The 26,106-nt window shown below is 49.7% G+C and overlaps 9 protein-coding genes across 19 annotated transcripts in view; 2 read left to right on the top strand and 7 right to left on the bottom strand.

Moving 5' to 3' along the window:
- LOC119843287 (zinc finger protein 850-like) overlaps positions 1-26,106 on the top strand; it is a 1,467,609-nt gene that overhangs the window by 125,664 nt on the left and 1,315,839 nt on the right. The window lies entirely within an intron of this gene.
- LOC119843274 (zinc finger protein 850-like) overlaps positions 1-26,106 on the bottom strand; it is a 1,382,451-nt gene that overhangs the window by 338,300 nt on the left and 1,018,045 nt on the right. Inside the window, exon 11 of the mRNA XM_043496623.1 lies at positions 13,738-13,743. The gene's annotated coding sequence lies outside the window, so the exon portion shown is untranslated. The remainder of the gene's footprint in view (positions 1-13,737; positions 13,744-26,106) is intronic.
- Positions 1-26,106, top strand: part of LOC119843356 (zinc finger protein RFP-like) — a 1,128,717-nt gene that overhangs the window by 101,762 nt on the left and 1,000,849 nt on the right. The window lies entirely within an intron of this gene.
- Positions 1-26,106, bottom strand: part of LOC119843327 (E3 ubiquitin-protein ligase TRIM11-like) — a 790,215-nt gene that overhangs the window by 26,957 nt on the left and 737,152 nt on the right.
- Positions 1-26,106, bottom strand: part of LOC119842642 (zinc finger protein 239-like) — a 1,225,455-nt gene that overhangs the window by 804,662 nt on the left and 394,687 nt on the right. The gene's annotated exons all lie outside the window — the stretch shown is intronic.
- LOC119843367 (zinc finger protein 664-like) overlaps positions 1-26,106 on the bottom strand; it is a 1,158,238-nt gene that overhangs the window by 886,311 nt on the left and 245,821 nt on the right. The window lies entirely within an intron of this gene.
- Positions 1-26,106, bottom strand: part of LOC119843338 (zinc finger protein 850-like) — a 621,437-nt gene that overhangs the window by 349,510 nt on the left and 245,821 nt on the right. The gene's annotated exons all lie outside the window — the stretch shown is intronic.
- LOC119843336 (butyrophilin subfamily 1 member A1-like) overlaps positions 703-26,106 on the bottom strand; it is a 1,931,986-nt gene continuing 1,906,582 nt past the window's right edge. Inside the window, exon 13 of the mRNA XM_043496872.1 lies at positions 703-2,360. The gene's annotated coding sequence lies outside the window, so the exon portion shown is untranslated. The remainder of the gene's footprint in view (positions 2,361-26,106) is intronic.
- LOC119843309 (butyrophilin subfamily 1 member A1-like) overlaps positions 7,211-26,106 on the bottom strand; it is an 845,206-nt gene continuing 826,310 nt past the window's right edge. For all 10 annotated transcript variants that reach the window (XM_043496782.1, XM_043496780.1, XM_043496779.1 and 7 more), the window contains 4 exons: positions 24,699-24,719; positions 22,492-22,497; positions 22,363-22,389; positions 7,211-9,147 (listed from right to left, as the gene is read on the bottom strand). In XM_043496782.1, coding sequence (XP_043352717.1) covers positions 8,588-9,147; positions 22,363-22,389; positions 22,492-22,497; positions 24,699-24,719 — 614 coding nt within the window. In that variant the 3' untranslated portion in view covers positions 7,211-8,587. The remainder of the gene's footprint in view (positions 9,148-22,362; positions 22,390-22,491; positions 22,498-24,698; positions 24,720-26,106) is intronic.

The following is a 26,106-nucleotide window of genomic DNA, read 5'->3' as shown; positions in this document are numbered from 1 at the left end:
AAAAACAAGGGCTGGGGGAAAGTGAAACAAGCTAGAGGCCATGAGTACAAATCATCTCACTTCTACTGAGTGTTGTTTGTGTTTGCAGGCACCTCCCAGCCCTTATGACTGACCATGACTTCATATTCCCAGCCCTAGAAGGCAACCTTGTATTGGACACCTTTGCAGCCCATTTTGCTAATAAGTGAACAGAAGTTGCACAAGGTCACTGAAGTCAAAATGGGGAATAGAATCAGGTTCTCCAAATGGAATCCCAGGTCTTAGCTACTCAGCCCCACTGCCTTGGCTGAAAGTGTCAAGTATCTGTGTTCATTGGTTCTCCTGTTGCTAACTGTTACACCACACCAGAGCCAGCAACAGGAGACCAGAATCCTGATCACAAATGTTCTACTGATGACTGGCAAATGCTTGTGTAAGCCATTAGCACAGCATGTATCATGTTCCCTCCAGCAGCTGGCCCACACGCAGCCCAACAATTATTCGCAGAGCTGAAGTGGTGTGGTGGGGATCTGAAGAGACATAATTTAAATCAGCGGTTTTCAGTCTGGGTCGTGACTCCATAGGGTTCTCCCTGGCATGGAAGGTGGCCTCTTCTTGATTTGCATCCCGCAAGGTTTCATCTACATTTAATGGGTTATTTAGTTGCAAAGAAATATACAATGAAAATGTAATAACAGGGGTATATGCAATCTAAAAGTAAGATAACAACAAACAACCTTTATTAGTTTTCATGAAGTGTTCACATCAGACATCTTCTTAACTTAACACTAACACACACTTCAGTTTAGGGTTATCTGCTTACTAGGGACTACAGAATGGAAAGGTAATGTAATAATAAACAAGAAGATTTAGACAAGCAAAAACAATACACTTAACATCTCTGGTTTGATCTCTATCTGCACCAGTGAATTGGCCTGAATACACATTGATACACTTAACCCTTCTTTGATATTCAGACACAAGTGAATTATTGCTCTGATCTGAGCTGGTCTGTCAGAGTCACACGAGCAACGCATTTCACACACTATAATTGCCTTTGAATTACAAATTCCCAACTGGCAAGAAGGAAGATCGGCACCATGTGGCCACCAGAGCTCCCAAGTTACTGGATTAGTGGAAAATTCACTATTTTCCCTGATTTCTGTTACTTTTTTTGTCTTGCTCCAAATGCAGTCAGCCATTCACAGACACACGTGAGACTCTTCTGCCAGCAAACATGTGGCAAAGTCAGCATTAGAAGCCATGAGTTCAAATGTCACCTCTCCTTTTTGTTCTTTTCATTTCCATGCACATCACAATGTCACAAATACAACACCAGATCCCCTGCCCAAGATAGCAGAGAAGTATCAGACACTTTCTCTCCCCGATTACAAACTATTTGAGAGGCTGCACAAGGTCACTTCAGGTAGAATTGGGAAGAGAACCCAGCTCTCCAATATGGAAACCTCTCCAGGTGCTAGCCACTCATTCCTACTGCCTTTGGATTGAATGTATAAAATAGATACGACCTGGTTTCCACCACTGCACATCAGAGCCAGGCACAGAACGCTGAAGCTCTGACCTCTAATCTGGCTAGTAAGCATTTGTGTACCTGATGGAACAGTGTGTCAAGTCCCCCAACAGTGATTGGCCTCAGAAATAATGGTGGGGGACCGGGGAGGCCATATTACAAATCCGGCTGCTGCGGGAGTGGGGACTGAGTGGTTCCATGGGGTATTAAAAGAAGAAAACTAAAATATATAATTTAATTCACCCGCTAGCTGAAAATGTTATAATCTATTGAATGAGGGGCAATGTGCCCTGAAATCCAGGTATTCCAGATTGAAAACATCAGTCACACAATTTGATGGCTGGTGTCACACATGGGCAGGCTTGGGAGCAGAGAAGTAAAATGACCCAAGCAGCTCTCTCCAGACCACAGGTGAACAATTCCTGACGTACATGTTTATATAAAACACATGGCCTAGAGAGCAGGATGGAGAGCAACATAAAACTGTAAGGTCCAGGCTGTCATCATAGTGACATACACAGATATCCTCACTCGTGCTGGGTTGACACAACCAATTTCGGGGGCTGGGCGGGGGGGAGTCCCATGTCTGCCTTCAAAAATCCCAGCTGGGAAATTAAAGGGAAACAGACAAGAAGGATGACTGATATGTTTCATTCACCTTAAGTAAATGTCAGGCTTAAGAGGAGCTGAGAGGGAACTTTCATAGCCAGACCACATGGTAAAAACATCCACAAATTAGAAGAAGTGCTGCTCTGAAAGGTGCATGAATTATGGGGTGGAATTAATGCTACAGTCTCACTTTCAGAAACACTTCATAGATCCCCACCTCCTTCTCGCATTCCCTTTCCTTCTCCCATGTCTTTCATTTCAACCAGTTGTACGCATCGTTTTTCGTTAGTTTATTTCTCTGAGTCTCCCGAACTCTTCTCTGATCCGTGTCACAGATCATTCCAACGCAGGTACCCAGTTCTCTCTGATGAATTTATCCCCTCCCCTCTCGGTGCCCCCTGAGCGGTTCCCTTCTCAGGGTTGTTTTGCTTTCACTCTTTTCATTTCAGCTTCCCCCAGGCTTCTGACCTTACTCCTGTTTTACTTTATCTTCACCTTTTCCCATTTCATTTCTTCTTTCCCTATTGGTGAAACTTGCCCCGTCCCTGACTCTCCCCTCTCCACAGTCACCTCATTGTCGAGATGACAACTCCCTCCCTCCCCCCACAACTCATTTCCAGGCCGCTGTTCCCGTCCCGCCCCCACATGTCTCAGTCACACTGTCTGACACAGGATCACAGAGGACACTGGCAAACAGGCTGCACAATCCCTGAGGCAATGAGATTGGCTTCTCTGCCGTGATCATGCAATGCTCTCTATGGTTTGACAGTCCAGATTTGAGACCCAAAGTAACCTCTAGGGTCAGAGACTGCAATATAAAAAGTCTGCAGGAAGAGGTCATAGAAACTACATTTTGTGAGGCCAGAGAGACTGATCTCAGGGCCCACAATGGGATGGTTTCACCTTCCTCAGGGACACAGTCTGAGCTGGTTTCAGAGTAGCAGTGGTGTTAGTCTGTATTCGCAAAAAGAAAAGGAGTACTTGTGGCACCATAGAGACTAACAAATTTATTTGAGCATAAGCGAGCTGTAGCTCACAAAAGCTTATGCTCAAATAAATTTGTTAGTCTCTAAGGTGCCACAAGTACTCCTTTTCTTTTAGTCTGAGCTGGGATTCCCACCACACCCAGAGCCAGTGGTGGATTCTCTCCCCATCAAATGAGACCAGCGGGAAAGTGAAGATCAGGGCCTCATTATCAGAACTGATAAATGTCACCTGCCCCCAGTCACAGTCCGGACAAACCCGGATCCTGCTGGGGATCCTGCTCAGAGGCAAGGGGGTCACAGGGGCGGTGAGAGCCTGGAACTGATCCCATTCCCACTGTGCAGCCCAGATCCCCCCCTCAGGGCTAAGGCTGATTCTTCCCTTCTTCTCACAGGCTCTCTGGCCACCCCCACAACCCAGAGGAGTCCACCCCCCACCTCCTCCTCCCAGTAATGTCTCCCAGAGATGAATCCCTCACAGCCCAGGACACAGAGATCAGTGTAAAATCTCTCAGGGATGTCGGGCAGTCGCTTCCATGTGTCTCCACATCTCACACTTTTCTGATCCTCAGACAGGACGAGTTGGGGATGAGCCGTGTCTGGATCCAGAGTCACATTCACTGGGGAGAGAGAATCAGAGCGTGAGGGGCAGAGCTCGGCCCTGGGGGAGGCTGGGGCCATTTCTCATACTCCCCAGCAGCCCTGTTCTGGCTGGGACGGGCCTGGATCGCAGGGAGCTGCCTCTGTCCCAGGCACCGGAGACTGAGCAGGGATGTCACTGCAGCTCCTCAGTGTAATGGGACCCACTTCATTCGTTTCTCATTTGCTTCTAGAAGCTTCAGCTCCCCATGCTGGCGCTGCCCCATTCCCAGTATCAGAGACACATCAAAGAAGGTTTTAGTGAGGCAGGAACAGCAGGCGGCAGGTACCAGCTTTAAACCCCAGAGGGAAGCTCCCTCCCCTGATGCAGCCTCTACTCCCAGGCCAGGGAACAGAGAGGAAGATGCAGCAATGAGGGAGCTGCTTAAGACCAGAGAGTAGGAGGTGGCATGGGGGGGGGGAGCCCCATCCTCAGCCTAGGGAGAAAGAAGGATCTGCCAGCATCACAGGAAGAGCATCTCCCCAATCCGGGAAGCCGGGAGCAGCCCCAATGGGAGAGCCCAGCCCTGCCCAAAGGAAAGGCCCGATGTTGGAAAAGCGCGATGGGTAGTCTCTGGGTAAAGCAGAGGGGTGTGTCAGGCTTCAGGGCATTGAGCTCTGTTCGGGTATTGATCAGGGAGAGTGTTTCTGTTCAGCAGCCTGGGAATGAACTCAGCACCAGGAGAACAGTCAGCAGTATTTATGTGACTTCAGCCTGGGATCTCCTCACTGTTTAACGTGTGTATTTTTAGGACTGTGTGTGTATTATACCAATAAAATAAAAACCAGCAGGATCTTATTAAAGGGGAAAAGGCAAAATGCCACATTTATTGTGAATACAGAAAGAATCATAGTAAGCAGTTAGTTATAGCTGTAACATTCCTTTCAATTTCATATTAATTCACACATTCATTCATACACACACACACACACACACACAGAGGTTCTGCAAGGTTGTTATCATAGTTACCAGCCTTAGAGTTGCTCATGCCAAGCCACTGGCCAGGTGGCCTGAACATGAGGAGGGAGCAGGGCCTTGTCAGATGCTCATCTGATGCTCCTGGAAGTTGGTTTGCAGAATCAGACCTCAAAGTTCTCACTTTCTAGAGTCCACTTTTATAGGAATTTCTTCCTATGCCAGTCTATGGGATGAATCAATCAGCAGATAGCACATTCCTGATGGCTCCGTGCTGCCAGATGTTATCTTGTTCTTTGGTTCTCCCATTCTTGAAGCTGTTGGGTGGATTCCAGTCTGCCCTCTGGGGGTCCTCTGGTTATTTCCACTTGATGCCTTCTTCAGCTGATGGACACTGGATTCTTAGGCTGGCACCTCCCTGATTATTCAGTTATTATCCACACCAAGCATCCATCCACATACATCCTCTATCTCTATTTTAATCACAATTGTTAACAAAGGGAGATGAATATAACAAAAGGGCGGGGAGTCTCTGGGTGCTGTTTCTGTTGTTACAGAGTATCACTTTGAGTCTCTCTCTGTGTGAGTAATCACAGGTTTCAGAGTAGCAGCCGTGTTAGTCTGTATTCGCAAAAAGAAAAGGAGTACTTGTGGCACCTTAGAGACTAACAAATTTATTAGAGCATAAGCTTTCGCGAGCTACAGCTCACTTCATCGGCAATCCGATGAAGTGAGCTGTAGCTCACGAAAGCTTATGCTCTAATAAATTTGTTAGTCTCTAAGGTGCCACAAGTACTCCTTTTCTTTCTGTGTGAGTAGTTGTTGTTACAGAGAATTGCTTTGAGAACAGACTCTGTCTTAGAATGTACTAACACAATTAGCAGCTTGCAAGTTTCACACATAGAGGGAGAGAAACAGTACCAAAAACCAAGAGACCTCTTAATTAGTAATACCCTGGAATTTAAACTATGGGGAATCAAACTCATTTGTGATTTTAATACAGAACTTCTTTAATATGATCCAACATCTCTGCAATGTGGGAGACCTAAGTTCAAACACCTATTCTATATCAAGCAAAGAGGAAATTGAAACTGGGTCTCCCAGGTGAGTGCTCTAACCACTCACCTAAAGATTATAATGGATAATGCTCTTCCGGCCATTTTGTGGATCTCTTTTAGCCCTTTATTTCCTTTGCTTTCATGTTAAAAAGTGCCTTGAAATTAAACAAACAGGTGCATTTTCGGTCAACCAAAACATTTAGTTCAACCCAAAATGAAACTTTTGTCAGCTTTTCAGTTTGCTGGAATTTTTTGGGATTTTCAGCTGAACACTTATAGGTAGTTCCCTGACTTTATGAACCTGAGTTTGAAACTTTTTTCATTGCCCTTGTGATCACTCCCCATTGTCTCCCACTCCAAAGGAGGATTGTGAGCAAAATATCAGTGAAGAGCTTCCCTTACATGGCCAGCTTACCCAGCATTGACAACAATGAAGTTTTCATTGATCAGGGCAGCCTCCACAGTAGCAGGGGCAGGCGGGGAGCGTAGGTGCCCTGGGCTCGGGCCACCTGGCTCCCCCTGAGCAGCGCCCGGTTCCTGCTGCTCTCGGCCGGCAGGTGCGGGGCCCCAGCTGAGCCCGGCCCCTTGCGTCTCCTCCGCGGTGGTGCCCCCCCGCCCGCGTCCTCCCGGGTGGCCATGGTGGCAGCAGCCAGGGAGCCTGAGGGGAGGAGTGGCCCCCAGGCAAGCTGAAGAGGCTGCTGGCCCTGGCGCAGTGGCCTGAGCACTGGAGACTGACAGGTACCTGCCCCTAAGCAATAGTGTAAAACAAAATTGGGGGGCACTGCTTTTTGGTGCCCCCATATCTTGGCACTCTAGGCAACCACCTAGTTCACCTAGTGGTTACACTGGCCCTGGATGGGGGAGCCCATTCACAGTTAGACATTTAAAAATGAACATTGCCTGCAATCTCTTCCTGACACTTCATGTTGTAAATTGTGAGTGACAACACAGTTTTATGTCTTGTCAGATAGTAAAAACCATGTTTTATATTAACCTATTTGCCAACATATTTTCCCATGTAATAACACAATAAGATTGGATAAGAGACTACAGTAATTACACATAATTCAGTGAGAAATAGGGAAAGGAATACAGATATTTCTGAAGGAAATTTTAGGAGAAAAGTATCTATTTTTAGATTAAAATTTCCCTGTGTTAAAAACTAAGAAAAACACAAAGCTTCAGCAGCTCATGCCATCCAGACACCAGCTGATTGGATAAAAACACAAATGAATCCATCAAAAGATAATTTCAGGTTATTTATTTTCAAATAATCAAAGTAAGTTTAAGGCACTCTGCCATGGATGGCTTATTGTGAATAAATCTTCAGAACTGAATTATTACATTGAAAATGTTTGTGATGCATCACGTTTAAAAGAAAATGTAGTCCTAGCAATGCCATGTGATGTGCCTCCCCTCAGACTCTGCTCTGCTTGAAGAAATTAGGTTCAATGGCTAATTTGAAGGAATTAGATCAATCAGTCACTATTTTTACAGAGCATTCCAGAAGGTGGTAGACAGAGAACCCAGAGGAATTGTGATGAATTTCCTGGGGTAACTTTATTTTCTTTGTACTCTAAACCTCACATGACAACAAAATATCATCCTTTTGACTGATTTATGGCCAAGAAGAAAGGTTTCCTAATAAAGCATCACCAAATTTCATGTTATGTGTCATCAAGTGCCAGTGTCTTTAATACAATTAACTTAATTTATGATGATTCAGTAAAGGAATACAACCTTGTCTCTGTTTTTTTTTTTACCAGACTACATTTCTTTCATCCTTAGAACCAAGAACACGAAGAGCCCAGCAGTACATTGAAATCAACAGTGGACACTGACAGTACATTGCCTGCAAATAATATTTCTAAAGAAAAATAAACTAAGAAAAGGATATTGTAGAAGAGATTTCTATATATAAGATAGCATTTGAGGTTTGGGACCGTGTTTTCTTAATTGATGTGAGAACAAGAAAGGAAGGGTCATGTCTTGATTACTGGTTATATGAAGCTAGAAAGTTAAAAATCACATGAATTAATACTAACAGAAGTTCAAAGACTATTTTATAATCTTGTGTGAGTTAACTTAAATATATTGCTTAATTAATTCTATCATTTTTTCACCAATTAATTGTCAAAGGTGTAGTGCAGGAGGTTGGTGTATGTGCCTTGACTTCCAGAGAGAACCAGTCAAGACAATAAAGAGAGGAAAAGAGAGCGAGAGCAGCTGCACATGTGTGCAGTTGTGATGTTTATGACACATGTACATTGTAACTGAGCAACCCTGTCTGATAATTTAATAATTTTTTTTGTTAAGACAAATATTTTGGATTTCTTGAAATTCCACAGCTGAAATATGAATTATACTATTTAGAGAAGTTAAACTTCAATATAGATTTGAGGGAAGAATTAAAAAAATAAATGTAAATAATTCCATTTCTAAAAAAATGTTTAGATGCTTGTTTTTGAAATGTCAATGAAAATGTTCTTGCATTTACACCTTGTGACAATAATAACATTTTCTAAATTAGAATGATATTTTTTCTTTCATATTTTACATTGAGATTCACGGGGTAGAAAATTCTGACAGGTGTGAATGATCCCCATCCACCACCATCTGCTACCCTTGGGGCAGAGGACGGGGAAAGGTGAGGGCGGCAAAAACCACTCGCTGTCTGGCCGTATTTCTTACCAGAATCACCCTGTGCTGGGGTGGAGCAAACATAGGGGGAGGGGGGAAAATCTGTTTGGTTCCTTCCAGCAAGTGGGACGCATTCACCCAGCCTGGGCTGGGGTTGCCCAGTGTCCGGTTCTCGATTGGAATCTCGATTGGAGGAGCAGCAGCGCTGGGGGGGTCAGTCTGTGCCGCAGGGTCACTGTGAGGGACCAAGATTCCCTCCGGCCTCAGCTGAGACCAGGCAGATTTTCAGGGGATCCGCGTTTGTACCCCAAACATAGTAACCAGGACTGAAATAAGGGCGGAGCGTCCCGGAGAAGGTGTCAGTGAAAGTGAAGAGCTGGGACCTGTCAGTCACATTGTAAAACGAGACCTCGCCCGCCTCGTAGTCCAGGAAAATCCCCACCCGGCTGGGCTTGATGCTCACGGGGAGGGAGGTCGGGGGGGAGGTGAGGGCCTGGTATATTCCGCCCGTCAGCCACAGGACCCAGTATCCATCCTCAGGTGTGAGTGTGACCTTCCCCTTCCTGCTCACAGATTCCCTACAAACCCCCAGGTACCAGCCTATCTTGCCTCCCACCTCAACCTCCCAGTAACGCCTCCCGCCCGCGAACCCCTCAGCGCCCAGGACCCAGATATAATGATTGAGTCCCTCAAACTTGTCGGGAGGATCCCAGTCTCCGTGGCTCACATGTTTCTGATCCTCAGACAGGACGAGGTTGGGATGAGCCGTGTCTGGATCCAGAATCACATCCACTGGGGAGAGAGTCACAGAGTCAGGGCCGGGGACAGGTCTGGTCACTGGCATCAAAGGGAAATTAACCTGCATCCCCCAGTGCCTGCCCCTTCCCTCGCACCCCCCCCCCCCGGCACCTTCCCCTTAGTTCTCCCCCCTGCCCCTCCCTTGCCCTCTGCCCCCTTGACACCAGCCCCCTCACCCCCCCTCTAGTGCCCTGGTGTCAGCCCCTCCCTTCACTCCTCCTCTGCCCCCGAGTCGCCATCTGCCTAACATTGGCCCCATCTGCCTCCATGGTGCCTGCCCTTCCCTTCCCCCCTTTGGACCCCTGGTGTAAGCCCTTTCCCTCACCCCATCTCTGCCCCACTGGTACCCACCCCTCCCTCTGCCCCCCTGGTGCCCACATCTTCACACCCCTCTCTGTGCCCCCCTGTGCTTACCTGTTCCCTTGCTCCCACTCTACCCTCTCGTGCCCATCCCCTCTCCCCTCCTTGCATCTGCCCCTCTCCTCAGTCCACATCCCTCCTGATGCTTGCCCCTTCCCTTGCCCCTTCTTTTCCCACTTAGCCCCCCCCAGTGCCCACCCCTCCCATGACCCCATTCTTCCTCCTGGCACCTGCCCTTCTCTCACCTTCCTCTGCCCACTGGTGACTGTCCCTGCCCCAGTCAGCTCCTCTGCCCCCAGGCTCCTGCCTCACTCTGTGTCATAGAATCATAGATTAGGGTTGGAAGAGCCCTCAGTAGGTCATCTAGTCCAATCCCCCACTCAAAGCAGGACCAACACCAACTAAATCATCGCAGCCAGAGCTTTGTCAAGCCGGGCCTTAAAAACCTGTAAGGATGGAGATTCCTCCACCTCCCTAGGTAACTCATTCCAGTGCTTCACCATCCTCCTACTGAAATAGTGTTTCCTAATATCCAACCTAGACCTCCCCCACTGCAACTTGAGACCATTGCTCCTTGTTCTGTCATCTGCCACCACTGAGAACAGCCGAGCTCCATCCTCTTTGGAACCCCCCCCCATCAGGTAGTTGAAGGCTGCTATCAAATCCCCCCTCACTCTTCTCTTCTGCAGACTAAATAAGCCCAGTTCCCTCAGCCTCTCCTCATAAGTTATGTGTCCCAGCCCCCTAATCATTTTTGTCACCCTCCGCTGGGCTCTCTCCAATTTGTCCACATCCTTTCTGTAGTGGGGGGACCAAAACTGGACGCAGTATTCCAGGTGTGGCCTCACCAGTGCCGAACAGAGGGGAATTATCATTTCCCTCGATCTGCTGGCAATGCTCCTGCTAATACAGCCCAATATGCCATTGGCCTTTTTGACAACAAGGGCACACTGTTGACTCATATCCAGCTTCTCGTCCACTGTAATCCCCAGGTCCTTGTCCCTGGTGCCTGCCCATTCGCTCCCCTGTGCCCATGGTCCTGGCACCTGCCCCACCCCTCATCTCTGCCACCTTCTGCTGTCCACTCCTCTTGCCCCCACATTGCCCTTGTGCCTGCCCCTCCCCTCTTGTCCCTCCCCTTCTGCTCCTGTCACCTTCCCCTCCCCTTTCCTCTCCCAGCATCAGCCTGTCCCCTTCCCCCTCACCCCCACTGACACCTTCCCACCCATGCTCCCCCTGCCCTTTCCGGGCTCATTGTCTCCTCACAGCCAGAGGGGCCCTGACTCCTCTCAGGGGGAGGGTGACCAGATGTCCCTTTTTTAAAGGGACAGTCCTGTATTTAAGCCCTCCTGCCGGTGTCCCAACTTTTTCTTAAAAATGGGCAAATTGTCTCCTATTTTCTGTCTCTGCCCCATCAGTTCTGATGTTCCTGCTGCTGGCCGATCCCTGCTCACCAGACGCCCACACACCAGCGGTGAGGAGGAGGTGGCCAGTGGCTGATGATGGGGGTGGGTTTGCAAGGCTGGTGGTGGGGCGAGGATGCAGAATGCAGGGCTGGAGTCTCCCCCTGCTGGTCCGGCAGGCACCAGGTGGTAGCCGGTTACATGTTGCCCCTGCTTCCCACCCCTCAGTCCTATACGTGTGCTCCTCTTCTCGCTGTTCTCTCCCTGCTTTGCTCCTTCCCACCCCCAACCCCACTGCTCCTCCATATCTGCTGCTTCCCCAGCAGGACACATCCTGCTCCCAGTACTGTGTGAAGAGCCAGCCCCTGATCTGAGCGCTCAGCAGCTCACCAGCAGCTTCTCCAGCAGGCTCTTTCCTTCCCCCACTGCCTCTGGCTGGGCTAGCACTCTGGGAAAGCCCAAGATCCTCCAGCCCAGGGCACTGGCCAGCAGGAGCTGAGCCCCGCATGTGCCAACCTCCCTGTCCACCCCAGCGCTGGCATAAGGAAGCCTCTCCTCTCCTCAGCTAAGCTCTGAAGTTGGAGGGGGAAGGGAGTGATTTCCAGCCTGTTCACGCCCCAAACCTGCAGGCTCCACAGCAGCTCCTGGGGTAGTGTCCTGCGCCCAGGGAGTGTGGAGCTACTCCATCCCCTAGGCACCCTCCTCTGCTGAGCCACCTCTCTGGCCCAGTTTGCTGAAGCCCCTGCAATCAGGTTCCCTTGGCCCTGGTGCACAATGCACCCTTAGGGCTTAACCCTTCCTGCCTGCGCTGAAGTCAGAGGAGGCTGGCTGGGTTATGTCGGTGGCCATCCCCTGCTGTAACCCCTCCCCTCACTGAGGTTATGGATGAATAGAGGCAAGGGCCAAGTGATAATGTGGAGTCACAGGCACCTGGGAGGCAGAAGCATATGAGGGAAGGGGCAAATCCCAGGGAATCTCTGTTGCATTGGAGGGGGGATTTCCTCTCTTACTGCCTCCTCCATTTGGGAGAAGGTGCATCAGCGGCCAGTCCCAGTCCATACCTGTGCAGTGCGTCTGCACTAGGGGTTTGCACCGGGGCAGCTACATCGGTGCAAGGAAACCCCATCACACACGGCCTGAGACACTGCTGTGCCAGAGGCCGTAACCTCTCCCCTCACTGAGGTTATGGGTTAGTAATTACAGGGTCACTGGAGCAGGGGAGTTGGACTCTGGGCTCCCAAGTGCAGCCTGACCCACTGGGCTGCAGAGTTATTCTCACTCCTGCACTCTGACCAAGGGGCCCATGGCAGTGTTTAGACACAGGGGGGCATCTTCAGCAGGAGAGATTGAGGGAGCCCCACATCAGACACCCGGAGCCCAGGGGTTGTAGCCCTCACCTGATGGATGACACCACATTCTAATTCCTTCCCCACATCACACATTGAATGTTCATTGAAATTAGTCAGCAAACTCAGCATGGATTCGGGAATAGTTTCAATCAAACCAAAAATATAAACTATTTCTCCAAAACATTTCTCCCAGCCCCACTTCAAACCTGTCTGAACAACTTAGGAGTCCAAACTCCAGAGACTTGCAGCATGTGACTGTCAACATCCCCAGAAACACACAGTTATGGGCAGGCCATGCTCAGGGCATCAGCTATGAAACACTCCAGAGCTGCTGTTAAATTTGCCCTTGCTCCAGCCTTAACTCTCTGCCCAGAGAGATTTGTCCCATGGACTCTGCAAGTGGCACAGACCCTCTGCAGCTGCACCTGGGTGTCTCCCAGAGTGGATAATGGTCACAGAGACCATCTCACAGCCCCAGGGCTCAGGTGTCTCCATCTAACGACAGCACCAGCCACCCCCCTCGCTCTCATTAATTGGCCGTGGGTCAGACACACTGGGAACTTTCATACCCAGACTCTGGAGACACTTTGGGTTCGTCTCCACAGCCCGTGGCAGCAAGTCCCAGAGCTCGGTCCACAGACTGAGGTTTGTGGGGCTCCTGCTATGGTACTAAAAAGAACCGTACAGACCTTCTGGCTCAGTCTGAATTTTGGGCTCTGAAGCCCAGGGGGCAGGGGGAGCTTCAAACCCAGGCTCCAGTCCCAGACACAACATCTACACAGTTGTGTTTAATGCTGTAGAACAAAATGCATGAGCCAAAGTCTGTCACCCTGGCTCTGAGACTCACCCAGGAGGGCTGAGAAGAGCAGCATGGCACAGACACCTTCCATGACTGTGGGACATTCACTCTCCCAAGCTGGTGTCTGGAGGGCCAGCAACAGCCACGGGTGTTCCAGCTCCCATTGCTGGAAGTTCCCAGGCACCCACAGCGATGCACTGAGGAGGGCCAGTGATTGGAAAGAGTCACCCTGACTCACCGCAGACAGGGCTGGTCCAAGGCTGTGCACAGACTATGGGCAGGATGGGCACATAAGATGGGGCTGCCTCCAGGAGCAAGGATGGTTAGACTGGCCTGGTTTCCCAGAACACTCGGGGAACACGGGAGCCCCAGGTTATTAGAGACACCCTGCCATGGGGAGGTCAGGCCCAGGACTGTGGGAACCCCATTTTGGGCTGGGAAAAGTGACCCTCCCCCAGGGTTAATTTGTTTTGACTGCAGGGAAAAGGGACACGTAAAAAGATGCTGCCCTACAAGAACTTTGGATTTTGGGCAGAGGGGATGTCGCTATGGGGCAGGAAGAGTTTCTAGTACTGGGTAAAATGGGTAGCTAAGAAAACAGACCCTGGGGTATAAGCATCAGAAGGAGAGGCTAGCCATGGGTTTCAGACGTCCCTCTGCTTACTAGGGATACCTTAACCTCACTCACAGATTCAAAGCTTGGGAATTGGGGGCACTTGAGCAGCTTTCCCCAAGAACCTGAAAGGACTCCACTGGAAAATGATCCAACCAGCAGCTCTAGTGGACGGTTGGCTCTCTGGGCCAGGGGAGCTGGGGCAGAAGCTAAACGTGATTCAGCATTTCTGGTGGTCCCAAGAAAAGGGTGTTACTAGAGCTCTGAGAGGGCTGTAATTTGCAGGCCCAGGTGTGGGGTTTTTTTACTGAAACTGGCCAAGCAACAGGAGCAAACCCAGTGACCAGAAGACAGGCAGAAGGAGCTACTCACAGAGCAGAAAAGAAGCCACCAGATTGTGGCTGCAGAGAGCAAATGGGTCAATGCACTGAAAAAGGAACAGGGCGTTTGGAAGAAGAAATTCTGCTCTAGCTCCCAAGAAGCCCAGCCATTGGAGATAAAGCTCCAGCACCCATGTGAGCCAAGGACTGGTAAGATTATTGATATTCAGGAGAAACTCACAGCTGCTGAATGTACCAAGCACCAGGCACCACCCCACAGGGAGGAAGGGCAGTTGGAATTGCCAATACCCCTGGTCAAGGAGCCCTGGCCCTAGAGGGAAGCAGCACCTGCCGACTGGAATAGTTCAGCCAAGGGAGGAGCAAAGCAACTGGGAGATGGAGAACAACAATCTCAAAACAGCCAAACTGCAGGCAGCCAAGGTAGAAAATGAGCCAGGCAAGAGGAAAGCTACCCAGGAGCCAAAACGGGAAGGGTTTGAACAAGCCCTAGACCTTGCGAAGGAGGGGCCCCAGAAAGGGCTGCAGGATGTGAGTAGCGTGGCTGGAAAACTAGAGGAGGGTTTGCTGGGACACAGGAGCCTGCCATGCCAGTTAGATGGAAAAGATAGAAAGCTGGAGAAGGTGAAACTGAGGATATGTCTGCAACTGAGCTGGGAGGTGAGATTCCCAGCTCATGTAGACGTACCTGCACTAACTCTGCTCAGGCTAGCAAACTAAAGGTAGCAGTGTAGCCAGGGTAGTGTGGGCAGCTTGGGCCAGCTGCCTGAGTATGCACCAAGGGGGCTGGGTGGGTTTGTGCTCAGGCAGCTAGCTGAAGCTGCCACCTGTGCCATCCTGGCCACATGGCTATTGTTAGGTGCTAGCTCAGCTACGTCTACATGAGCTGGGAATCACACCTCTTAGCTCCAATGTAGATGTTTCCTCATAGAGGAGAAAGAACAGATTCTGAAACAAGTTAAAGAACTAGAAAGACTAAAGCTGATGACTCAGGAGGGGGCAGAGGTGCATGCTGAGGGCTCTGGTATGTGTGATAAGAGAGAGCCCAGCAACAGCAATAAATCACAAGGAGGCTGACTTTACTCAGGGAAGTGCAGTGATGCCGTGGGTATCCTTGGAGGTTTTTAGGGGAACAAGTTGATCACCCACTGAAGAGCTGGATGTTAACAGGCACAGACACAGAGGTGCTGGCTAAAAGGGAAGCTGCAGTAGTTGCCGTGTCCTCTACAGCCACCTAGCAACCCCCCCCCCCCCCCACTAATGGACTGGAAAGAGCTAGAAGAAAAAGTTGCTGCAGCTGAGGGGAGCAGGGCAGAAGGCCTTGCACAGCTGAGCAACCTGGCAACCCAAAGGCCGAGGAGGAGCTAGACGGGATGCGCTGACAAAGGACTGGATCTCAGCTCAAGCCATATAGCAGGAGCAGGAGCTAGCCCGTCTCAGCACTGGAAGGTAACCAGGGAACAGCAGTGTTTGATGTTGCAGAAGGAGCTGATAAAGCTCCAGAATCAGCTTAAGATCGAGTGTGGAATGAAGCCTGGTTCTGAGATGCATATGAAGCAGGAGAGCCCAGAGGCCTTGTGGAAAGAGATAAAATTATGCCAGAGAGAGAAGACAAGTTGTCTCCAGAAAACAGAGCAGCTGGGCAGCAAGCTATGCCAGCCAGCAGGAGATAAGGTCAGCGCTGTGGTGGGGGCAGTGGTACAGAACCATCGGGTGGAAGATGGGCTGTCTGAGGTGAGGATTCCGGTTGCTAAAGGGAAAAGCCACCATGTTAATAACATAAAAGCACACATCCAAGTAGGGTGACCAGATAGCATATGTCAAAAATTGGGACAGGGAGTGGGGGCCAATAGGCATCTATATAAGAAAAGGTCCCAAATATTGAGACTGTCCCTATAAAATCGGGATATCTGGTCACCCTACATCCAAGAGGAAGCTGAAATAAGATGGGAAGAGACAAGGGACCTCGGCCCTGCAGAGGCCTGAAAGAGCAACACAAAGTCTGAACCAGAGCTGGGCCATAACGAAGTCCATTGGAAAGGAAAAGACGTGCCCCCAGGGGAGGAGCAAGAAGGTGCTTTTCCAGCTGATAACATTACACACAGTCATGTGGGCAGAGGAGGATCCAAAAATGGGCTCCCAGAGCTCCTTTGCTGAAGGCTGCAGGAAAAAAAATATGGCCAGTAGTAATTAATGATACAAAGAAGGAGCTAGTCTGAATGAAAGAGACCTTGGAAGAGACTCGCTGCAGATTTATGTGAATTCAGGGGACATCATTACTTGGTAGCTGTGGATTATTTTTCCAGGTATACAGAAATACTTGAAAGATGTAACATACCAAAGTGTTACTGAGCAATTAAAGTACACTTTTGCTCATTTCAGGGTTCCAGAAGAACTTGTGACAGAGCATGGACCACAATTCACTGACATAGAATTTAATTTATCCAAAGAAAATATGATCTTCCTCATATTACTAGCAGCTCATATTACTCACAAGCAAATGGAGAAGCTGAAAGAACTGTACAGATAGCCAAGAATATCCTTCAGCAGAAAGATCCATTCTTTGCTCTCCTGAGTTACAGATCAACACCAATAGCAGCTCCTGGATATAGTGCAGCACAACTCCTGATGGGAAGACAACTCAGAACTGCCCTCCCAAAGTAGGGAGTAGCCAAATCAGATAAAAAGGCAAAAAGAGCTTAGGAACACTTTTACAACAGACACCACTCAGATACCTATCAGGTCTAGAACCTGGTGACGGTGTTTGTGTCAAACTGGATGGAGAAAAAGAATGGAACACTCCAGCTGTCATAAAGAAAAATAATTCAGCGCCCAGGTTGTATATGGTCGAGACTGACAGAGGAAAGCTCAGCAGAAACTGTCAATATCTACAGTTTGTTCCTCAGAAACAACAATCGACAGAGCGAACTCTAAAGATGGTGGATGCAGAACATGAAGATGACTCAAGGATTCCAGACCGACCACAATCAGTCATTGCAACTAATGAACACTCAGAGGACCAATCTGTTACATATTCGGGTCATGTAATTAGAAGACCAGTACCATTCAGAGACACCGAACAGACTGATCCATACTGCACATCAAATACAGTGTGATAATGTATCGGGGGTAGCCGTGTTAGTCTGTATCCACAAAAATAACAAAGAGTCTAGTGGCACCTTAAAGACTAACATATTTATTTGAGCATAAGCTTTCGTGGGTAAAAACCCCACTTCTTCAGATGCATGGAGTGAAAATTACAGATGCAGGCATAAATATACTGACACATGAAGAGAAGGGAGTTACCTCACAAGTGGAGAACCAGTGTTGACAGGGCCAATTCAATCAGGGTGGATGTAGTCCACTCCCAATAATAGATGAGGAGGTGTCAATTCCAGGAGAGGCAAAACTGCTTCTGTAATGAGCCAGCCACTCCCAGTCCCTATTCAATCCCAAATTAATGGTATTAAATTTGCAAATGAATTTTAGTTCTGCTCTTTCTCTTTGAAGTCTGTTTCTGAAGTTTATTTGTTCAAGTATAGCTACTTTCAAATCTGTTATAGAAGGTCCAGGAAGATTGAAGTGTTCTCCTACTGGCTTTTGTATGTTACCATTCCTGATGTCTGATTTGTGTCCATTTATTCTTTTACGTAGGGACTGTCCGGTTGGCCAATGTACATGACAGAGGGGCATTGCTGGCACATGATGGCATATATAACATTAGTAGACGTGCTGGTGAATGAGCCTCTGATGTTGTGGCTGATGTGGTTGGGTCCTCTGATGGTGTCACTAGAGTAGATATGGGGACAGAGTAGGCAATGAGGTTTGCTACAGGGATTGGTACCTGGGTTAGTGTTTCTGTGGTGTGGTGTGTAGTTGCTGATGAGTATTTGCTTCAGGTTGGGGGGCTGTCTGTAAGCGAGGACTGGCCTGTCTCCCAAGGTCTGGGAGAGTGAGGGATCATTTTCCAGGATAGGTTGTAGATTATTGATAATGTGCTGGAGAGGTTTTAGTTGGGGGCTGTACGTGATGGCCAGTGGTGTTCTGTTATTTTCCTTGTGGGGCCTGTCCTGTAGTAGGTGATTTCTGGGTACCCATCTCGGTCTATCAATCTGTTTCCTCATTTCCCCAGGTGGGTATTGTAGTTTTAAGAATTCTTGATAAGGATCTTGTAGGTGTTTGTTTCTGTCTGAGGGATTAGAGCAAATTCGGTTGTATCTTAGGGCTTGGCTGTAAACAATGGATCATGTGGTGTGTCCTGGATGGAAGATGGAGGCATGTAGGTAAGTATAGTGGTCAATAGATTTCTGGTAAAGGGTAGTGTTTATGTGGCCAACACTTATTTGCACTGTGGTGTCCAGGAAGTGATAATGTAAATACTGTAAATGGTAGGAATGTAGGATTTAAAGGGGGAGATGTAATGGAATGCTAAACTGTATTATACTGCAAAAAGAATGAGGAGAACTTGTGGAAGCTTAGAGACTAACAAATTTATTAGACCATAAGCTTTCGTGGCATGCATCTTTTTGCTGATACAGACTAACACGGCTACCATTCTGAAACCTATCACCATGCCAGGCATTGCATTTAGCCATATGAAGTGGAAATCCATCAACTTCATGAAAAAACTTGTATAGATACAGAGGCATGCATCCGAGGAAGTGGGTTTTAGCTGGCTCAGAGGGAAGCGCTGTGGCCAGTCCATGTCTGGCACAGAAGCATGACAGCGGTGGTGAAAGGTCAGTGCTACTGACTACCTCTGCAATGGCCCGAGGGCCTGACTTAGGTTTGGTCTACACTACAGAGTCAGTCTGATGTAAGGCAGCTTATGTTGACCTAATTATGTCAGTGTACACACGACAGTCTTGCTCCCACTGATGTAAGTGCTGCACTACACCGATATAATAACTCCACCTGCACAAGAGGCATAGAACTAATGTTGGTGTAGTTAGGGTGATGCAGCGTTGGTGTAGACACTGCCTTACTTACATCAGCTGTTGGCTGGAGCCGAGAAACTATCAAGAAAGCCCGGTCCCATGGTGGGCTTCAGCTGAAGCCCGGCAACCCTCCATCCTAGCTCCCTGCTAAGGGAGGTGAGAAGTCTGGGTGGCTGCCCAAGATTCCCGTGGGGCAACTGGGCTCATGGCGGGGAGCTGGGCACAGCTGAGAAAAGGAGGGCAGTGTTAACAGCAGCCACCCCAGTAATTACTGCTGCGGCCGTACGGTGACTAACATAGGTTGACTTAAGTTTGCAGTGTAGACATGCCCTTACAGGGGGTACAAGTTCTGAACTACGCTGCAGACGATGGAGGATTTTGCCTGTCACATGAGCTACACAAAATGTTGGGGACACAACTCCTAGTCTCTTTATACTTCAGTGACAAGAATAAAAATATGGCCAAGGGCCTTGCAGATTTCCTTGTGGCAGAAGGGTAGGAAGTACCTCTCTGGGTGCAGACAATAACCAAGTGTGAGCCATGGTCAAGTCTTCCTTTGGGTACAGGTTGGCTTTGTGCGGGGAAGGGATGTCACAGGGGGCTGGCCCTTTAAGGGGAGTCAGGGACCAGCCTACCTCTGACAGGCTCCTGTAAGGGAGAACCAGCCAACCCAGCCCCACCTGGAAGTCATTAAATCCCTAGGTGGCTGGTTGGCAGCCAAACAGCTAATGATCCTGTTAAAGGGTTACCAGGGCTCAGCTGAAGGGAGCCTAGAGACAGGACGCTGCTGAGGAAAAGGGATCCCAGGAGAGCTCACAGAGCAAGGAGCCTGGAGGGGATGCCCCCAGAGAGAGGGACTCCCCTGCGGGAGAAGAGCACCCAGAGGTGACAATGACAGCCCACAGCAGCTACAGCAGAACAGAGCCCTAAAGCTGAGAACTACAGGGAATAAAGGTACAGCCTGATCTGAACCCAGCTCTGGTGGTTCCTGATTCCACGAGGGAGATTGAACCAAGCCCAGCTCCGGGAAGAAGGGCTGGGGGCTTCTGATTCCATTAGGAAGACAGAACCAAGCCCAGCTCTGGGAATGGGGGGGTTGAGGGACTCCTGACTTGAGGAGAGTGAGGAACTGAAGTGAGAGTCAGGGCTGGAGCAGAGCAAAGTAAAAGATTTTATCTTGGGGTTTATGTGGACTGAAAACAGACCTCTTGGACTGGGTGAAGTAATGTAAGTAGTGTGAAGAGGGTAAACTGAGGTGGGGTGTTTGTTTCCACCCTGAGCCAGCTGAGGCAGTGTGGGAGGGGGATGTGAGAAGGGGGTGATGATGGGAGGCTCGGGATCCCTACAGGCTCAGGGACATGAAATGGCCCAGACCCATCTGTGACCAGGTCCAATGGACACAGACTTCACTGGGCTGGGGGCAGCAAGGGGGAGGGAGCAGAGGTGGGGAGGGGAGCAGGGAAGAAATGGTGGTGCCTGGAAAGAGCATCTGGCCTTCCTGATTCTTGCCTTGTCCTGCAATTCTGTTCTGATCGTTGCCACCCAACTCCTCTTCCTCACCACCCTGGATGCCTCACACTTGCTGCCATCCCCTTCACTGGCTCCACTCCTTGTCCTCCCCTCCCAGGCTCTGCCCTGCTTACTCCTCACCCCCTGCTGCTCCCCCACTACCAGCCCCACTCACCCTCATGCTCACTTTGTTCCCTTCTCCCACCAGCTCCCCCTATACCTGGAACAAACTCCCTCCATGGTTAAAGTGCTGTCCTAGGAACCAGCAGATCTAGGCCCAGCTTCGCCACAGGCTGCCCATGTGACCTTGGACAAGTCACTGAGTCTCTCTGTGTTTCAGTTCCCCAGCTGTGAAATGGGGATAATCGTCATGGGTGGTGGGTAAAATAGACTAGGCCCTGGCCCTGCCCATGTTCCACACTCTCCCCGAAGCCATTGCCCAAGCCCCCAGGAGCTCAGCTTTGCCACTGTCCAGAGGCTAACAACCTGGTATTGGAGGCGATATGGTGCTGGTACTGGCCAGTGGCTCAGGACAGTTTGGCCAGGACTCTTCCGGCCGCTGGGGCTGGGGGTGCGTTCAGGGTGCTGGTTGACAGGGGGGAGTGGATATTTGGGGCTCCAGCAGACGGGTTGCGGGGGATAGGGCCTTGTGCAGAAGGAGTTGGGCCGCTTTGCTAGCTTCCCCGAAGGAGGGCTCACATGCCACCCATGATAATCACCCTTCCTTCCTTCCCCCACCCTGTGTCTGTCTGGTCTATTCAGACTGGAAACTCTTTGGGGCGGGGACAGTTTGTTATGTGTTTTACAGCTCCCAGCACCATGGCCCTGAGCATGGCTGGAAACTCCAGGCAGTCCTGCACTGCAATTAATATCAGGGTGTTTAGGGTCAGACTGTGCCACACTGACTCACACTGGGCAGCCCTTCGAATCCCATTGTGCCAGGGTGGCAGAATCCAGCCTTTAAGTCAGTAAGAAATTCTATTTGTTTTATGCTGCCCTCAGATTTCCCAGGTGCTGCAGATGTTCCTGTTGAAGCCTGCTCCTGGGGTGTGGAGTTGTCATGGGGGAAGCTGGAGTGTGGACAACCAAGCAAGGGACAGTCAGGGCTTGTGGTCCAGGGGAGAGGAGGATGAGGGGATGCTTCTCCTCTTTCCCTTGGAAGTAACTTTAAGGGTTTGTCTACGCAGGGAAAAGCCTTGAGTAGCTAGTGCAGAACCGCTAGTCAGCACTAGCTGCTTGGGCGGACACTCTTATTCCATGCTAAGAGTGCCCTTGTCTGCTTTGGGTTAATCCATATTGGAACTGAGTGCCCTCACCCCCTGCTGCAGACTGAGTGCAGAATAATAGTGTCCACACGGGGAGTTAGTGCGGAATAGCTTTACATTCACACCCTCACTAATATGGCGCAGAACAGCGATTCCACACTAGCCATGCTGGACTCTTCCCCATGAATTCCCCACGCCGACAAGCCCTCAGTGTGGGGAGAGGAGGTTTGAATGCCTTGTTCCTCACCCCAGTGACCCTTCTAGAGCCACCAGCTGCCCCTCTGCCCTCCACCCACTCTCCGCCACTGCATCCAGCAGGGTTGGACAAGCTCATCGGCCAGATGTTTCTGCCAAAAAGTGGTGAGCAGTGAAATAATTAATTGACTAGAGGCTATAACATAGCAACAGAGAGCAGTTAAATTGCCTGTAGCACCAGCTTCCCCCTCACAGCAGGTTGCGTGTGTGTGTGTGGGGGGGGGGGGGCTGGGTATTCTCTCTCTCTCAAACTTTCACATGGACAATGACATTTTGCCCCACCCCTTAGTTACTGTGAGAACTGTAAGAGGACTGAGCAGGGACCGCGTATCCCAGGAGAATGGGTCTAAGAGGGACTGTGGGAGTATCAGTGCTAGTTACCTGCGTATCCTCGAGCTCTGGCGAGTCCTGAAATAATCAGACATGAGAATTTACACCAACGAAATGCAGACTCAGCAAGTCAGACTCAACAAGTCACACGCTGTGAAAAACAAACAACATGGAGCTTACCCAGTTCTGCCAGAGGGTCCATGGGAATGAGAGGGGAGAAAAGGGAAAAAAGAACATAAATGAATCAATAGGAGAGATTCTCAGTAACAAAAGTGCCCAGTTCTAAACCCACATTACATTGGCCTCAGTGAAAATTTTGCCTGAGTAAGGACAGCAGGATTGGGCTCCTAATTAGTAGTTAGGACTTGATCCCGCAAAACCTCCCCAAGAAATCAATGGGGCCGCACCTCTGGGGATCACTCATGTGAGTCATGGGGGCAGATACAGGCCCGGTTCTCTCCCTGCTCTGGTCACTGTGTGCTGGGATGGTGCAGCCTGGCTGGGACCAGGCCCTGGACATTGGAGAATTCCCCTGGTGTAGGGAGAGCCCAGCTGGGGTAAAACAGCGTAACTGTCTCCTGTGCCCCCTTCATCCTGGTGTAGGGGGCATGTCAGGGCTGGGACTGAGGGGCTGTGGTGTGTGGACTGGAGCAGGGCAGGGCACATCACCAATTCTCAGGGACCACAGCCAGCTGGAGTGAATCAGAACAGCCCCTGGGGCAGCCTGAGAACCAGGGAGCCATAACCAGCTCCCGCCCCGCCCCTGCCCCCCACCTTGAGCAAGTCCTGGCCCAGCAGAGAACCTGGGCCTGCAGCTCCGAGAACTCTTCCTTCGTAAGTGTCTCCATCATCTTGGTGATGCTGGTGACCCCAAGTGGTGCTGAGCTCCTACAACTCCTGCCAGCTTCAGTGTAATCAGACCCATGTGCCTGATCTTGCAGCTGCCGTGTGTAGTGTGTGGAAACTGATAGGGTTTAGAGGGCCTGATCCTGCTCCAAGGAAACCTATGTGTGCGGGAGTACATCCATGGAGAGTTCACTGGGTGGGCCCTATTCATGTAAAATAATTATTGTTCTCGTTACAGGGTGTTGCTGGTGTCAGTAAGGGAACTTTGTTTGTTTGTGTTTAAGACTCTATTTCCAAGGGTTAATGTGAAAAATAAAACTATTAATATTAGGGTTGCCAGGTGTCCGGTTTTTGACTGGAACATCTGGTCGAAAAGGGACCCTGGCAGCTCTGGTCAGCAATGCTGACCGGACCGTTAAAAGTCCAGTCGACAGTACAGCGGGGCTAAGGCAGGCTCCCTGCCTGCCCTGGCTCCGTGTGACTCCTGGAAGCAGCCAGCATGTCCCTGCGGCCCCTAGGCGCAGGGGTGATCAGGGAAGCTTTGCGCACTGCCCCCACCCTGAGTGGCAGCTTCACAGTTCCCATTGGCCGGGAACCAGGGCCAATTTGAGCTGTGGGGGCAGTGCCTGTGGGTGCTGAGGCACCTGGCCAACCCTGTGCCTAGGAGCCGGACATGCTGGCTGCTTCCAGGAGCTACACAGAGCCAGGGCAGGCAGGGAGCCCCACTGACAGGGAGCTGTCTGAGGTAAGCGCTGCCAGGTTGGAGCCCACATCCCAAATCCTCTCCAGCACCCCAACCCTCGTCCCAGGCCAGAACCCTCTCCTGCACCCTAACTCCCTCCCAGATCCCACACCCCAAACCCCTGCCTCAGACCTGAACTCTCACCGGCACCCAAACTCCCTCCTGGAGCCCACACCCTCTCCCGCACCCCAAACCCCTGCTCCAGCTTGAGTCCACTTCCCCACTTCAAACCCCTTGGCTTCAGCCCGGACCCCCTCCTTAACCCCAAACCCCTCATCCCTGGCCCCACCCCAGAGCCCGCACCCCCAGTTGGAGTCTTCACCCCCTCCTGCACAATTGCCCCAGCCCAGAGCCCATGCCCTGAACCCCTCATTTCTGGTCCCACCCTAAAGCCCACACCCCCAGCCAGAGCCATCACGCTTTCCTGCACCCCAAACCCTTGCCCCAGACTAGTGAAAATGAGTGAGGGTGTGGGAGAGTGAGCTACTGAGGGAGGGGAGATGGAGTGAGTGGGGGCGGGGCCTTAGAGAAGGAGCAGGGCCTAGGGGGAAGAAGCAGGGCAGAAGGTGGGGCAAGGGTGTATGGTATTGTGCCATTGGCAACTGTAGTTAATATTCATATTTCAATACCACAAATTTTCCATTCATTATTTCTGGATAATGTCTGGATTTCCCATTGTCATGCAAGCTACCTGTAACAGTAACACTAATTTTTTACCCTGACATTTCTTTGCACACATAGTCCTGAGTGTTCCTTTTCCAATTTAAAGCATAATCAAAACTAGTAAAAACACACTTACCTTTCACTGCCTCGTATTCCGCTGGAAAGTAAAAGACATCCTGAGTTAAAGTTGAGTCTCAAAACTTAATGGGCAATAGTCAAGCGAAAAGAAATGTCTCCCTCACTGGTGATACAAATGTTTTGCAAGATTTGTCCATAAGATGCTAAGCAGAGCACAGCACAGGAACCCACTTCCTATGCAGGCAGGGACCCAACCTGTGCTGTCCCAGCTATTACATGTACAATGTTATACACCTCAGACACTGCACAGGTAAACCTGGACCAGAAAGCAGGGCTTCCTGGCTCCATATCACTACTCTCTGTTCCTCCCATATTGATCCCTGAAACTCTCCCCACCTACTCCTCTTCATCCCCTGTCCTCTGCACAGACACACATGCCTTTAAGTAGGGTTGCCAATTTTGATTGGATGTATTCCTGGAGATGTCATCACATCACATAATCTTTAATTACAGGTTTCAGAGTAGCAGCCGTGTTAGTCTGTATTCGCAAAAAGAAAAGGAGTACTTGTGGCACCTTAGAGACTAACAAATTTATTTGAGCATAAGCTTTCGTGAGCTACAGCTCACTTCATCGGATGCATTTGCTGGAAAATACAGAGGGGAGATTGATATACACACACAGAGAACATGAAACAATGGGTTTTATCATACACACTGTAAGAAGAGTGATCACTTAAGATGAGCCATCACCAGCAGTGGGGGGGGGAAAGGAGGAAAACCTTTCATGGTAACAAGCAAAGTAGGCTATTTCCCTCAATTAACAAGAACATCTGAGGAACAGTGGGGGGTGGGGGGGGGGAGAAATACCATGGGAAAATAGTTTTACTTTGTGTAATGACTCATCCATTCCCAGTCTCTATTCAAGCCTAAGTTAATTGTATCCAGTTTGCAAATTAATTCCAATTCAGCAGTCTCTCGTTGGAGTCTGTTTTTGAAGCTTTTTTGTTGAAGGATAGCCACTCTTAGGTCTGTAATCGAGTGACCGGAGAGATTGAAGTGTTCTCCAACTGGTTTTTGAATGTTATAATTCTCCCCGACAGCCAGGAACTGTTTATTACCCTGGATCCAATACCCTCCCAACCTGTGCTCCCAGACCTTGAAGGCGGAGAAGGCACCTCTGGTGAGTGTACCTTTGTAAATATAATACATGGTTTAAAAGCAAGCGTGTTTAATGATTAATTTGTGATGCATTCACAGCCAGTACATCTCCTGGAAAAGTCTGTTAACATGTCTGGGAATGGAGTGGAAATCCTACAGGGACATCTCAATGAAGCTCTCCTGGAGGTACTCCCAAAGCCTTTGCAAAAGGTTTGTGGGGAGGGCAGCCTTATTGCGTCCTCCATGGTAGGACACTTTACCACGCCAGGCCAGTAGCACATAGTCTGGAATCATTGCATAAGAAAGCA

This window comes from Dermochelys coriacea, chromosome 14, assembly GCF_009764565.3.
Source record: "Dermochelys coriacea isolate rDerCor1 chromosome 14, rDerCor1.pri.v4, whole genome shotgun sequence".
In the NCBI taxonomy this organism is placed as follows: domain Eukaryota; kingdom Metazoa; phylum Chordata; order Testudines; family Dermochelyidae; genus Dermochelys; species Dermochelys coriacea.
This window is presented reverse-complemented; position numbering and strand designations above follow the sequence as displayed.